This window comes from Dermacentor andersoni, chromosome 3 (assembly GCF_023375885.2).
Source record: "Dermacentor andersoni chromosome 3, qqDerAnde1_hic_scaffold, whole genome shotgun sequence".
In the NCBI taxonomy this organism is placed as follows: Eukaryota; Metazoa; Arthropoda; class Arachnida; order Ixodida; family Ixodidae; genus Dermacentor; species Dermacentor andersoni.
Window position 1 is genome coordinate 135627638 of NC_092816.1, and position 16272 is coordinate 135643909.

The 16272-nt window shown below is 45.2% G+C and overlaps 1 protein-coding gene across 1 annotated transcript in view; it reads left to right on the plus strand.

Annotated features, from left to right (window-relative positions):
* The first annotated feature begins 480 nt into the window (after window positions 1–480).
* Window positions 481–16272, plus strand: part of LOC126525034 (acetylcholinesterase-like) — a 76566-nt gene continuing 60774 nt past the window's right edge. The window contains exons 1-4 of the mRNA XM_072286774.1: window positions 481–1141; window positions 4267–4691; window positions 12578–12628; window positions 14165–14231. Of these exons, the coding sequence (XP_072142875.1) occupies window positions 960–1141; window positions 4267–4691; window positions 12578–12628; window positions 14165–14231 (725 nt within the window). The 5' untranslated portion in view covers window positions 481–959. The remainder of the gene's footprint in view (window positions 1142–4266; window positions 4692–12577; window positions 12629–14164; window positions 14232–16272) is intronic.

Here is a 16272-nt window from a genome sequence, read left to right on the forward strand (position 1 = left end):
CTATATTACAAGAGGGATGAGCCATTGCATTTTTTCTTTCATAGGGGGTGCGAGCCCGTGCTGATGATGACTTTTTGTACCATTCGGCCGGATGACCCTTTTTTTCAAGGCCATCTGGAGTATGACCTACTTTGAGCTTTTGCCTTAAAAAGCGGCAGTTCCAGACGAGGTCAGGCGCCAAATTATGTGCTGAGAGGGGATTTGCCCCCACAAGAAGGATGTACGAGTGGGCGTATTCGTCTGTGAAATCACGGAAAACATGAAGGTGGACTGGCGAATAAGGCATTGTAGTAGGACACCGTGCACACCCAAGGAAATTAGGTGGAGCGGTTAAAGAGAAGGAAATACGTTTTTGCTTACTAACACTGATTCTGCCCCTGGAACACTTTGCACTGGCAATGACTCACCGAAGTGGTGGCATGACGTCCTCCTGTCTAGCGCAGAGCGCCGCTAAGAACTCCCGACATTAGGCACGTGAACCAACAAATGGACACACAACGGTATAATCCAAGGCGATTTGGAACCGAAATAAAGACTCCTGCAACAGCGCTGAAGGTATTTCCAAACTCATTTCAGAGATAGATTGCATTCATTACTTCAACACATATTCGCAGCCTGACTGCAATTGTTAGAAGAAAAGAAAAAAAATGAAGTATAATAAAGCGGCCACTCAACGAATCGTTCAAACGGTTTTCGTTTCATTAAATCAGCTCTGCTAAGATCTTGCGATCGATTTTGAATCTTTGTCATAACATGTATATTCATTCTATCTCGCCCAATGCGCACTAATTTTTGACGGTTTGAATAGCACCGCACATTTCTGAAGCGGAGTAGTAGTTTTAGCAAGTGTCCTCCTATATATACATTTACAAAACCTTATTTCTATCGTAGTCTTTATCTTCTACTCATTGCCCGTAGGCAGCTGCTGTTAGTAGCGCGAAGAAGAGGAAGCAGAAGTAATGGCGTCTACAGTTCCGGGCACTGCAACCCCTCAAGTAGCCAGCCCAGAGGACGTTGTGACGGGTGCCACTGACGGCCCTAAGTTACGGAAGCACAAGAAGCGCAGGGGTCATCGATCGGGCTCCACTAAGGAGCACAAGGACCAGAAGCGGGGCATTATGACGCCCATGAATGACCACGAGTGAGTACGCCTGATTATTCCTGACTGAAGCGAGGCATCGCAATGACGCTCACTGCATTTGCAGATGTCTTGCCTCGATTCTGGCACAAATTAAGATTCCGTGTTCATAGCCTTATGCTCGTGAGTTTATATATGCAACGTGTGCTGCCAGTCGGACCACCCACTTCTTCGATGACTTACTTAACCACACAACTAGTGAGGGTCAATATTTGGAGCTAATTCGACCACTTTAGGTGTTTGTGGGAACTTGAACGAAATTTCCGCGTGTGACAGTAAAGGAATATGGAATAAGTTAACAGTGACCTCTGCAGGGGCTGTGCCTTTGAGAAACTGCACTAGCAAGCGCCTTCGAAAGCAAAATTAACAGTTGGAGAAAGAGAGCCCGCAAAGCCTAAATGTGACTGTGTAGGTTAATCGCAAGTGACGTAGCACCCCTGTCATTCATATTGTGTCTTCCCTGAAGACAACAACAACAATAAAAAAGATTTATCGTCCGTATTTCCGGTTTTACTATGGCACGATGCCTTGTGAAATTCGTCTAGCTCGACCTCCTAAATTCTACATAGAGACCAAAAACAGTGTTTTTGCTCTGAACGACACGACTCAACGACTCAAAACTCAGCGACGCGATGCATAAATAAAAAAAACCTCCGAATCAACGCACAGAACAAATTTCAGATTACTTCAAGAATACATTTGCGAATTTCGACGCAATTAGCTGCCTTGAGAGCGAGCATGCTTTGCCATGTAAAGCTTTATATCTAAGTTTCTGGCTAGAGTTTATGTGGAAGTATGTATTCTTTATTTACTGTAGGGAAACTATATTATTTTATATGAGCGCCATTTCGATGGAAAGGAAAACACACTCTTGAAATTCTTACATGTAACGACTTTCTAATCCACGAAAAGACACACGCACGAGTAGATCGTACGTACGTGCGGAAATTGCTGATTTTTGTGGACTCCCATTGTTCAAAACTCTAGGCCTATGGCCAAGAAAACATTGAAAGTCATGCGCGTTTGGTTTGGCGTTGACAATCTCTCTTCCCGCACATAAACTTTTTTTTTCTTCTTTTTTCTTGCAGGATCAGATAATTGAATCCTTTTGTGGAATACTGCTTCTAGTGGCACTGGTTGCATAAATCGGGAAGGTTTTCAAATTACTTTAGTTTACCAAGTTGTCGTCAAGCTATCGCAAAGCCCTCGAGCCACAATTAGCAAGGTAATTAGCATTTGCAAATATTCGAGTGCCACTCCTCTACATGAGAGCCCACGCTAATGCATGAACGGGTATGTCTCGGTGTTTCTGTCTTATTGAATGTAACGTCCTAAATTCCGCCATGAACAAAAAAAAATGTAGGATTGAGCGACCAAACGCAAACCGCTCGCTGCGATGGTGCAGTAGTGGCGGACTTCAGAATAATTTAGTGTGTAGGGGATTCTTGAACGTCCACCTAGGCATTAGTACGCGACCCAGTTTGCAATCGCCTCTTCCATCGCTATGCAGCTGCCGCAACTGGGAATCGCAACCGTATCCTCCTCCTCGGCAGCATAACGCCATTTCTCTCATGGCTGATCAGTGTTCCGTCTTCAATACCAGCCAGTCAATAACGGCCCAGTCGATCACTACAGTTCATTATGTTCAATACAGTCGATCAGGTTGAGCTCGTGAGGGTTCAGCCGATCAGTGTAGTTTCGCCACGGATTTTGAATATGTATCTCTCGAAGCAGGTGCTCGGCACTGGATTGCCGCTGAATGACAATCAGTTTTCTAGCACTGGGGTTGATGTCCGCATTTAGGAACTGTCCTCTGATGTTATTAATTTCGAAATTGAATAATGAAAATTTGTTAGTATGCTAACAAAACTGTTGAATATCCATTAAAAATAGCACTAACGTATCCAAGTTATTAGGCCGATGAGCAGGTGTATTTCGTTTTCCAATAAGCCTGCGTACATTAGCATGGCTAATACTGTACATTTTTGTTCTTGATGTTCACGGCAGCTTCTCTAACTTTTTTGCTTTGGTGTGATCCATTGTCAGCAGTGTACGAATAGCGCCTTTAAATATAGATGAAGGAATGAGTTCCCAGAAGTCTTGCAAGAGAGCATCCGTATGGTCATAGGAAACCAACATCGAAACATTTTTTCTTGATGACTATACACAATTCATAGCGAACTTGGCACGCTCTTCTACGAAAATGACCAGCTGCTTATCATTGGCCTTCCAAAGAAATCTGCCAGCTCACTGAATGCTACTGGCACTAGCCTATGCCTAGAATCGTGCAGCGAGCACTGAAACTAATAATTATGGCGTCTTATTAGGAAATTGAAATGTAGCAGTGCATATTAGAGAGCGTCGAACGGGCGGAGCCGATGTGCTAGAAGATATTAAAAAAAAAATACTTTGACAGGCAGTGTAATACGTAAATCCGTTAACAGCGGCACAGAGTAAAGGCACGGCCATAAAAGGGAAGCGCAGGCGACCAATGAAGCTGCCATGCAACATCACAGAAATGGTGTATTAATTATTTGCGCTCTAATAATTTTCCTAAAGCATGCCGATGTTGTGGAGCCGCGCGTGTGTTCGAGTTTGTTATCTCGGCTAATTTTCCTTTCTGTATGCCGCGTCCTCCTTGCAGGCGCGTTGCTGCTTTGTTGAAAGCTCACATATTGTCACTTTCTTGGGAAGGACTCTATCTCATGCTGATACGTGCATGTCGTTGGCAGCCTGATATTTAGGGGCACGCCGTGTTAAATCAAGTAAAGGCACGCTTTCAAGATAGGGGTTGTTTGTTCTTTGGTGACAAGTTGAGCTTCGAATGGAGCAAATATTTTGAGGGCGGACAGTGCATTTCACAGCCAAGGCACACAAACACTATCCTTAGATGCGCTACCGAAGATGTATGAATTTCACAACTTCTGGAATGTTAGCCTATACTTATCAGTTTTACTTGTGAACAAGTGCCCCAGAATGAAGCTTTGAAGCTTAATGCACGGCTAAATGATTCCCCCGAACGTCCAAAACAGTTATGCTGAAATACGCGATGGAGAAGCCATATTGGGTACTACTGTTTTACTTCATGATGTCGGTTCTTGGTTTCATGACCACCCGTCATTCACAAGGGAGGAGGCACTTTCGCTGATGCTGACGGCTTCCTTGGCTCCATCGCCCAAAGCCACAGCAACGCCATTGTTTTCTGCGGCATCACTACCGGATACGCCCACTCAACGCCACAGCGACAGTCGGAGCGATATCGACATAATTGATAAGCATGCAGACTGGGCTACGGCAACTAGTGGGGTGAGAAGCGTCGTGAGCCCGCTGTCTCCTGCGCAAACAAGATCTGAGCACCACGTTACGAGGCGCCAACAAGCCGAACAGGAAAAGGAACAGCTCAAGGATCGAGAAAAAGAGCCATCAAAGGAGAAGCCAAACCTGCAACAGCCGCAAACGCAAGAACAGCCGGTTGCAACGACAGAGTTGGTCGAGTGGCTGCCACCTGCCGTAGAAGCTACACAGCCTAAACCAATGCCGCCGTTTATCCAAGGTAAGCCCCCGCCTGATGAATTACTCAATTATTGCATTACTTGCTGTTCGAACACGCTCCAGCCTGAAATAACGAAACCATGCTCTTCAAATATTAGGACTTTGCTTGATTACAGAATTGCTTCGAGCCTTGGTATTACATGTACACGCTTCCTAAGAATCACAAATTGTTAATGACAGCTGTAGGGCAATAATGTATAATAACTTAGACTGGCCAAATTTTGTAGCAGTGGCGCACACAAAAAATATTTCCGTCAATCGCCAGGACGGTAAGCTACATTTAGTTTCACTCCATGCCTCGCAATGTGTTCGGAAAATATGGGCTTAAGATTTCCAGCGAAACCGAGAGCTCTCCCACCTAAAACGTGCATGTGCTGCGGAAAAATGCAGTTCAGAAAAGTTTAAATGGCACGCTACTGCATTGTACGGCGTATTTTTAGTCCATACTTCTCGTAACTGGTGCAAGACACAGAGTTCTGATCAGGTGTTAATGCCTTGAGTACTAGTTGAGCACAACCTTTCCATTGCTACAAGCCCCTGAAAGTTCTTATTTGGGAAACGCTTACTTGTCTAAATTGATAATTAGCGATCGCAAGTGCAACTATCCTAGAAATTCTCATTTCCACCACCGTGATAGTGCTGTGGCAGCAAAAAAATTCCGTTTTGCTTGCTGTACCCTATGCAGGCTACTTATAATACTCACACGCATTTATTGGTGGAAAACACATGCTATAGTAACTGTTTCCTACAACGACACGACGTGTAGTGATACGGAGAGCATGCTCATGCTGTGTTTTTCTCTCTGAGAAAAAGCACCCGACACTTGGTAGCTCTAACGATCAAGCGCATTTTGCGCTCCTTAAACTGATACTTTTATTGTAGTACAGTACAGTTAGTATAGTTTCCTGGTCACCAAGTACATGCGCAAGTGTACCTTAAGCAGGAGAGTAGTATTTCAGTTAGTCATTGCCCGACCTGGTTTTCATATTTTGTAGAGCAAATTATACAATACATTTAGAACATGGAATAACGAAAAATACAATACTCCTCTTGCGCGCATCGGAACACCTGTTTTAAACAACATTCGGTTTTCAAAAAATTGGAGGACGCTTAAGCTTCGCCTTCAAGAGTGGAATGCGAGAGCGTTATCGCACCCTGTTCGCACCGCCCACTCATTCGCGCAGCATGCTCTTGATTCACACAAAGACGAAACGTGCGCCTGAGCAAGCGGATCGAACCAAAGAACTCGGTGTCTTGGAGAGAGAAACGATATACTCGAGCCAAATGCCGTGATCGGCACGGACGGCCGGGCCGCGGCGCGCCATGAAGGCGGACGCGATCATGGGGCTGACGCCTCGATGGGATCGTCCTCTAGAAGCCGGCGAGTGGCGCACCAGCTGTCGGGGCAGCGCCGTACATCGCGAGGAGGGGGTCTTCTGTGTTTGCCGCAAGATGGCTCTTCGTGCGCGCGAAGCGCGGAAGAAATGTAGCGGAAACGTACTTAGCTACGCGTTTAACTGCGACTTCTGTAATTTACATGCTCATAATTACCGATATACACCGCAGTATAACTTGCTACGGCACGTTTCTAAGGCAACACCGCATTCACTAGAGGCGCTTTTGTCCCGCTTTGAAGCATCGAACTCATGGCTGAGTGGTAGCGTCTCCGTCTCACACTCCGGAGACCCCGGTTCGATTCCCACCCAGCCAATCTTGCTAGTTGTTTGGATGTATTAAGTGCCTTCCGCCATTTTTTGCTCACCGGCAACACCGCCGACGACACCGGCTTTTCTGCGACACGAGCTCCTTAATGCTATTGCGTTAAAACATTGCAGTGGTGAAGCAGGCTTTTAGCAGTCTGATTTTAGAACAGAGTGCGTGTAGAAATATCGCTCCAAAAACTTCCATTGGTCATGGCTAGATTTCACATGACTTCTGTCTGAAAGGAACGAGAGGAACGCATAGTAGCTAACGCGAGCCGTCACGAATGTGAAGAGCAAATTTCGAAGAGCGCGTAATTGAATGAGACTAGCGGAAGTACGAATTATAAGATTAAGCTGATATTTCCTTCTTTAATCATGCGCCTACTCTCCTCAACAATTCGGAACTTCAGTTGCAGCTTTGCTTTAGATAAAAAAAAGATGGCTGTGGCTTAGCTAAGGTTAAGCCCAGGATGCGAAGCATACTAGCCTTTATTTTAGTTGTTGAACCACTGTTTAGCCTGGTGAACTGCTGTTGCTTGGCTATATTTGGTTCGGCTAGTAGAAGAAACAACTCATGCGTTACTCTGCTTCGCCTTCAAGAGTGGAACTCGACAGCGTTCCCGTCGACCCGCCAAGGGGTGTAAGACAATGGGCTACGGCGCAGCGACTACGCGCCCCGCATTGGACGCGGTGAGCGTCGAGCAACGCAGCGTTCGGCGCGGCAACGAAATGTGCGCCTGAGCAAGCGACGCACGCCTGAGCCTTAGAAACAGCTCGTTTCTAAGGCAACACCGCATTCACTAGAGGCGCTTTTGTACCGCTTCGAAGCATCGTACTCGTGGCTCAGTTCACTCCGCGTTCGGCTTTCGAGGAGGAAGGACGCGTGATGGCTCGCTCCGTGCGAGGTTCTTTGGCGGCCGCCGTTGGCCGCGGTGACAGGTTTTCTTCTGCACCCTCGGATTATAGGATGTTGCTGCCGACATTGCCTTCAGGCGAGAGCATGCAGCAGTGCGTTTTTTTGCACGGGGACCTGGCAAGAAGACCATATCGGCTGGAAGATTTTCGCGAGCCATTGGAGGACGCTGGTATCATCAAGAACATCACGGGTATTGGAGCCTACCAGATGAATCACGTCTGGCTAGTCAAGTTGCGCAGCAAGGTGGACAAGGATGCTCTGGTGAAAACGGGCGGTCTTCAGGTCAAGGGCGGCTTCTGCGCTGTCATTGACCCCGTCCAACAAGACGTCACTGTGAAAGTGCACTGGGTCGACTTTGCTGTCCAAAGTGAGAGCTTTCGGCAAGCGTTGAGCAGCTTTGGTGACGTCCTTGACGTGTCGAACGACAACTGGTCCGTCGCCGGTTTTGAACATGCGACATCCACGACGAGAGTCGTGCGAATGAGACTTAAGGAAGGTGTTGAGCTTGATGACCTGCCTCATGTTTTCAAGTTGGGAAGTGGCACCGTCCTTCTTGTGGCCCCGGGCCGGTCCCCGCTATGTTTGAGATGCCGCAGGCAAGGACACATTCGACGGGACTGCCAGACGCCACGTTGTGGTGTGTGCCGGGCGTTCGGACACGAAAGTAATGATTGTGCAAGGAGCTACGCCAGAGTAACTAAAACGGTTCTCCCAACAGAAGAAGTACAAGAGAACATAATGGACGCGGAGGAGGCCGAAAAGTCTGCCCCGAACAGCAACACCAAGGAATGCGAAGACAAGGCCCGGGAGACTGACGCCGAGAAAACTGGAGGGACGACACCTGACAGTCGGGACTTGACGAAGGCAACTGAGGAAAGTGCCGAAATAGGCTGCACGCAAGAGTCACTGCCCTTAAGTCAAGCAAGAGAAGAGAAAGACATGAGCGACAGCACCGCGATCACTACGGCCGAATATCAAGCAGACGCTACAGGGGCGACCGCGGGACGCGGGAAGCGTCCCAGAACAGGCATTCCGAAGTTGACGGAAGACAGCACCGAACGCAAGGTTAAACGCCTGGAGCGTCAGTGGCACCGCGTTGCTGGCGCCAAGGGTAAAAAATATGTCCCCGAAGTCCGGTCGGCGTCATCGTCGCCGGTTCGGGGTCAGGGACGCGATAAGTAATACCCTGGTATTCCCACTGCAAGGTAGAACCACGGTTAGCGTTGTACTGGTAGTTCGCGCTTACAATCACCATGATTAGTATACCTGCACCATTACGCGTCGGTACGCTCAATGTACGGGGTCTAGGGGCTAGTCGCAAGCAATATCAAGTCAAACGCATAATGCAAGAAAGAGACCTAGATTTGCTTGCGGTCCAGGAGACGAAGGTTAGCAGAGAGGAGGCGACCGAAGGCTTGGTAGCAAAATTTTCTTTGAGGTACAATGTATGCGTGAGCCATGCGGTGGGAACATCAGCCGGGTGTATGTCGTTTGTTAAAAATTCAATTGGAATTGTCGTTGAAACGGTTACAAGTTGCTTGCAAGGACGCTTTGTTTTGTGCGATCTTTCTTACGGGGAAGCGAAATTTAGATTTATTTGTGTCTATGCACCTACAAAGCCGCATGAAAGATGTTTGTTCTTTCGCGAATTGAGTATGTATTTTGATTGTGAGAGGTGTTTGATTGTGTTGGGTGACTACAATTGTGTTCTTAATCAGGAAGACCGTTCAACCACTGCTAGTGTAAATGAAGAAAGTGCTGCGTATCTTAAAGAATGCGTGAGCAAATTCTCTTTAAATGATGTGGCACAGTTCGCAAGAGGTGGAAGTCGCCAGCATTTCACTCACTTTCAAGGCACCAGCCATGCACGACTAGATCGAGTGTATGTGTGTTCGGAGATTGCGCCTTTGTGTCAGAACTACGATGTTGATGCTGTTTCTTTCAGTGATCATTGTTTAGTGACCTTCGAGATTGGCCAAAAGCAAAAAAGGAAGCTTGAATGGGAAAGATGGAAATTGAATGCCAAGCTTCTCAAGGATGACATGTTCATAGATGAAACAAAAAAAGAAATACATAAATTTTCTAATGACACACTACGCAGTGCCGCAGAAAAATGGGAGTTATTTAAACAAAGGGTAAAATTGAACGCAATAGAAAGAGGTAGTCATATGAAGTATCAGGCTCAAAAACATGAACAGATGTTGCGGCAGGAGCTCGAAGACTTGGTGCGAATCGAAACAGCTAATCCGGGTTTGGTGACTCAAGAACTGCAAGTCATTAAAAGAAAACTAGAAAGCTTAGAGGAGGATAAATACAGAGGAGCAATTATACGAGCACGAGCCGAAAAATACCTCGCGGGGGAAGTACCTACAAAGCGAGCTTTGTCAGATGAAAAGGCGTACGCTCGAGGAAATGAAATATTGGAAATAGAATATAATGGTAGGATATTCAGAGAACAGAAAGTTATCATGACGGCATTTGAAAGTTACTACAGAGATTTGTTTGCTTGTCGTGAGCCAAAGGCACCGGGCTACGAGGATGACTTTCTGGCAGAAATGCCGACGCTAGGCAAAGAGGAAACGAATTTATTAGAAATGAATATTAGTATGGAAGAGATTGAGAGGGCTATTGAGGAACTAAGCTCGGGCAAATCTCCTGGTCCGGATGGGATTACCGCGGCATTTTACAAGGCGTTCAAGACGGATATGGCAACAGCATTGCATGAAGTATTTTCAGAGGCACTCGAGCGGGGGACTTTACCACCATCGTTCAATCGTGCGCACACAGTACTTATCCCAAAAGGCAAAGAAAAAAATATACTACGTAATGTAAAGGGATACAGGCCAATTACGTTGACTAATGTTGACTATAAGGTTTTCATGAAAGTTCTTGCAGCAAGGCTGCAGGGAGTTATACGGAAGTTAGTTGGGCCGCATCAGACATGCGGCATCAGAGGTAGGAAAATATTTACAAATATTCATACAGCTAGAAGCATTTTAGAATATTGCGATAGCGCTCTCCTCAAGGTAGCGATGCTGCAAATAGATCTAGCTAAGGTTTTTGATATGGTACCACATAGTGTTCTCTTGTTATTAATTAATTATGTAGGGCTTGGTTCCGTCATGTGTAAAGGCATCAAAATGGCATATCAAAGCTCATGTACCAATTTAATTGTTAATGGTGAACTATCACAACGCATACAAGTACTTTCTTCCGTTCGACAGGGTTGCCCGTTAAGTCCTTTACTTTTTGCTTTATTTTTGGAACCGCTTTGTAGAAAAATAGTTAATAGTACAGAAATCAGGGGGTTTAAGATACAGTCCTGTGAAGTACGTGTTCTAGCTTATGCCGATGACGTTGCCCTATTTGCTGCAGATAGGGAGAGTGTTAGCTCATTATTAAGAATTACTGAAAGGTATTGCGAGAAAAGCGGCAGTGAAATCAATAAGCAAAAGAGTATTGGTCTCTGGCATGGCCATTGGAATGCCACGCCCGGTGTTTTTGAAAATATTCGGTGGCTCACGACACCTAGCACTTACCTAGGGGTACCGTTGGATGGGTATCGTGAGAACGAGTCACTTTGGCTAGAAAAAACGGATGAAATGCGTGCGATGGCCGAAGCATGGGGTGGCCGGGAGTTGTCGATTTTTGCCCGGGCCACTATTTGTAACGTTTTTCTCGTTGCGAAAATTATGTATCTTCTGCAGGCACTGTATTGTACACGTAGGCACATCCAAAAATTTCACCGAATATTTGCCACGTTTATCTGGTGTTCTACGTGGGAGCGAACATCAAGGACAAATTTGTTTCGTCGAGTAAAGAAAGGTGGTCTGTCGGTGTGCCACTTGTTTCTTCAGCAAGTTGTATCACGTTTCATATTGATAAGGGACGAAAGAGACCCGTTTCTGTGTTGTTTTTTTCAAACCATGTTAACAGTTTCTATGCCTGATTTTTTTGTTTCTTCAGCCATTGGCCCTCACTACACAATTTCAAGGTCCTTGCGTGAAGTTGTAACGTCCTATCGTTTCCTTAGGGCGAGATTTTCCCTTGAGTACCTCTCCAATGTAAAAAGAAAGCGTCTTATGAAGGATCTCATTGAAAGTGTGTTCCCTGTTCCATTATATCGGTTAATTTTTCAACAAGGGCCTGGGCAAGACGTACTTAAAAGGGTTAAAAATATGTGTATACCGGCGAACGTTAAAACATTCTTCTTCAAGCTTCACACGGGAACCTTGCCTGTTAAAACGTGGCTAGAGGAAAGAGGGATTTATGTGCCATGGGGAAGCAGATGCTTTCTGTGCAACAAAGCTGAAACGATTGAACATGTTTTCATCGATTGTAATAATGCCATATTCTTTTGGGATATATTACAGAGAACGTTAAAGATAGACCTACCCCTCAATCCACATGGCATTCGTTTTTTACCCCCTGAACGCAATTTTGAACAGATGGATGCTATCTTTTTACTTGGACTACACGCAGTATGGCGTAGTCTGTTGGCATATAGACATTGCGATGTGAAAGGCCGAACTGTGTATGAATATTTTGTGGAAATGGTTGTGAAGGTGCGTGACGTGTACAAGATGAATGACTGCGATGAAGATGTGGTGTCAATGCTTGATACTTTGACACATATAAAACGAGTGTGATCTATGATCAAACACTTTTGAGGCTTGTAGCCAAGCTGGAAATAAAGAAAAAAAAAAGTACTCGTGGCTCAGTGGTAGCGTCTCCGTCTCAGACTCCGGAGACCCTGGTTCGATTCCCACCCAGCCCATCTTGCAAGAGTTGAGCCAAAGCCACCTAGAAAAAGCGCAGCTGCTTATATACCGCCGCGACGCCGCGAGCGACGGCGCGAGTTGGAGCCCCGTTTCTCCTCTGTCGTGACGTCACGGTGTCACGTGGTATTGAAGGCGACACCGCCGCGCCTGAGGAGCTGGGTTGAGCTCTAGTAATATGCTTCGCATAAAAAAAGGACGGCATAGGTGCCGCAACCCGAAGGGAGGGGTCGAGCATGGGCGTGTTACTACGCACCACATCCATAACCGGTAATATGGTACGTAAAGTGGTACAGGCACTATAGAGGAGTTGTTCTTTTAGTATCTATAGCTGGTTTTCGTGTGGCATAATTTCATTCACTACCGCGGCACTGGTGAATACTTTTAGGCCTTATTTAAAATCGGTTATGTAGTTCTCTCGTAAAGAACGCATCAAGTTCTACCTGTGACAAAACTCGCAATCAGCATTAATTTTCCTATATTCTTTAAGGAAGCATGGATGCAGCGTCTTCAAACACCCCGAAGCCTTGTCTTGGTACCGGTAAGTGGTGCAATTTTGTTGAAGACGAGATACTGTTGAAGAGTACGCATTTGGGCCGGTAGGTTCACGATTACGAGCAATGAAAACAGCGCTAAACAACAGGACCAGCAAAGAGACACAGACAACAACACATCGTTCTTGTCTGTGTCCCTCTGCGCGTCCTGATGTCTAGCGCTTTTTTTTTTTTTGCTTGAGGTAGTGTAGTTGATTTTGAACGCTGTTAATCACTGAAATCAACAAAAGCGTAGTCGCGTTTCCGGTGTAGTGCCCTTTTTTTTGCTCTTATTTGTCGGCTTCAGAAAAGCACAGCAGCATTTCTGGTTGGTAGTGTTTAAGCGCAGAGCTATTACCAACACGACTTTAGTATGAAAGGTGTGCGTGGATGCTCCCTACACTATTTCTACAAACAAAAAAGAAAAACGTGCACAAATATGACATTTAGGCTTTCATTTCTTGTCCTGAGCGCCTTTCAGTATTGCTTGAATACGCATACATTTAGGTTTACCGCTCAGTGATACTACATGGATCCGCGAGTGGCCTATTCTTGCCAATTTCATTTACCGATGACAGCCCCAAAGTAATTTAGGCTTAGCGTTACCTTATCACATTGAAGCGACACTTCAACTTGCAATCTGTTTAACAATGACGCGCTGAGTGCCGATGCTTTCCGCCTAAATTAATTTTGTTGGTATCCATTGTCATAACGTGGCAGTAGTATGCTATACGTAACTATATGTAACTATAAGCAATCCATCGCTTCCGTGAACGAATTCTCTAACCGTCCTCTTTCACAGTAACAAGGTGTCTAAGCTGTCAATCAGTGTGCACTGGGTGCACACACTGAATCGTTTCATTGTCTCACATTTCGATAAGGGCGCAATACAGTAACGATCGTGTACCGCGCCTTAGGTGCGTGGTAAAAGACAGCCAGGAAATGAAAATCAACCCGGAGTCCCACACTAGAGCGTGGCTCATAATCGTAATGTTGTTCTGGCACCTAAAACCCTAGACCCTTTTATTGACGATGTTCAAGTTGAATAATGGCACCTGTGAGGAAACAACCACTGTATCTCGCAGTGGTTCTTGGCCATCTAACTGTAAATGCTGGCAGTAAAAAAGCACTTACCTGTTTGAATGATTCATTGCCAAGCCCTTCGTCTACGTGCGTCAAAGAAGCAGGTGCGCGCATGGTACCTGAATTCGATCGAAGGGCGCAGCTTCATACATTTATGAAAGCCGATGCAGCTATCTTTGCGCCTGAATTTTAGCACCTTTTTTCATCAATGCTAAACTCATCGGGTGGTGGTGCTCCTACATGCATCCGATTGAAACTTCACCCTCAGTGCTGTGATGAAGGCAGTGTTGATGATACAATTCTCATAATATATCATCGTGAATAGATGATAGATCAGTTATGCTAATATTTGCTTTGGCGATCGTCTATTTAAAGCACTTTACTTGAACTGTGGTTTCTTTTTACTCGAGCAGCTACAATGTTGATAGCTGTTTGCTCTTATTCCGAATTGCTGCTTTCAGCGAAAACTGAAGACACTGATGGGCCACCACTAGCGGCGACGAAAGAGATAACGTCGACTTCGGAGAGGTAAGCCTACTACTGCTTATAAATTGCATTTATTCTTTACACTGACGTGTAGTAAGAGCAAAGCGCTACCTTCTGCCTTTTACTACCTTTTTCAGTCTGCACCGAAGTCATTTTATTTGCTGTGTTGCCATCTACTTTCCCCGTCGTTCTTTTCAAATTTGTTTGGCAAAACTTTCCATAGAACTTACTCTAAAATCATGCCCATTAGAAAGCAAACATGCAGCGGACAATACTTTGTACAACCGCAAGCAAGTGTCTATTTAAGCTGTAAATGTCGGACAAGAGTCATAAGAAACAATAACGACAGTAAACTTTATTCATAGGAAAAAGTATACAAGCCTTCTATTTATGGAGTCGCCAAAGCCACGGATTGGCTTATACATTCTAAGAAGAGAGGGAAGAAATGTGGTACTCCTTTTGTGGAGTAACTGGCCTGCCACAACCATTCGTCTTTTGGGAGGGGAAGGGGGGGCAGGTAACTGTGAGGAGATGAACTGTTACTCCCCATGCGGTCACTCCTTCAAGGCCTAACAGTTGCCCTTTTCGATGCTTCTCAAGGGAGCAACGGCAACGAAATTAGGCATTTAAATAATGATAAAGAATTATTGAGCTGAAAAAGATAACGTGGACCATAGTAGGATTCAAACTCACGTCCTTACGCTCACAATTCAGATACTCTAACCACTACGTCATGGCAGTTCCATTATATTTTTTTTTTACATCGGAGCAGAATTTTTAGCAGCACAAGAAAAACAAAGTACTACGGAAATTTAAGGTGAAGGAAAAGACATTCAGTAGTCCGGCAAGCACGTACAAGCGCCCAATGAAAGCATCCAGTGCAGCGATGTTTCTTGTGCAGCCTACAAGCTATAAACATGAGCGACAGATCCTCGAAAAAAAATACCGAGCTCTTCGCAGTGGTTCAGCCTGCCTGTCGCACATTCTACTGAGCCAAATACTATGTAGACCCAGCTACATGAACATGCCATATGGTGGGTCACAGAGATATTTAAAATTTAGAAAACAAGTTGTGTGTGGTGTGATGTCTAAATCATATTTAAGCGTGCTTTGTATGATTTACAAGAAGAACACCGCATCCTTACAAACTAAAAAAATAGTGATCAATTATTTAATCAGGTAGACACAAACGACAGTTTGTCGACCACAAAATGAAACCGCCCTCTTGTTCCAACCAGGTTTGACAGGAAGGGTTGCCACTTGGTAAAGCGTCTGAACGCAGGTGTGACAATACAAAGTGGCTCGGCATTTTTGTATGCTATGGGGCGAGAGTCGAACGTTTGGTGTACTTGCAAGCACAAGGGACTGAAAAAAGAAAGCTGTCCGATTGTTCCTGAAGATCATTGAAACTGAGACACATTACGTGATGTGCGGGTAGCGAGAGCAAACAGGGCACGCAAGATGACGGAGAAGGCCAACTTCTGCATGGTTTAGCTTACTCCGTTTGAGCTATATATCGTAGCACTTAAGTTTGATATCTCCTCGGAATGAAATACAGAAAAAAAAAAACCACTGATTCCAGTTGGATTTTTCAACGGGACCCAACTGGATCCAGTTGGAAATCATCGGATACCCAAGCTCCAATTGGGCTTCATGAGAAGTCCAATTGGTGCCCGTTGGACCTCACTGGCGCTTGGTACGCCAATTGGTCCGAACTGTACCCAAATGGAGGTCACTAGATGCGTAATCTCCTGAAACAACAAAATCGTTTAAAATTATATTATCACAAGATTAATGGTAGTATTAAAATAACTGTATTTTGCTGTTATCAATAAACGGAAACAGTTAGCTTTCTGTCAAGTTATAAATGTCTCTTTAAATGTTAAGGTTTTCTCATGAACTATTGGTACCACTCGGTCAACCAAATTTTCTGACATATAGCACCTGATACGTATCTCTCATAGTTAAATGGTACATGAATGTTGGGTATCTCAATGAAGAGAATCACCATAGTGTTTCATGCGTGAGTATGTTTCTCGAAAGGACTCACGTATACACGTGTCATTTCAAGGTTGGGGCCCAT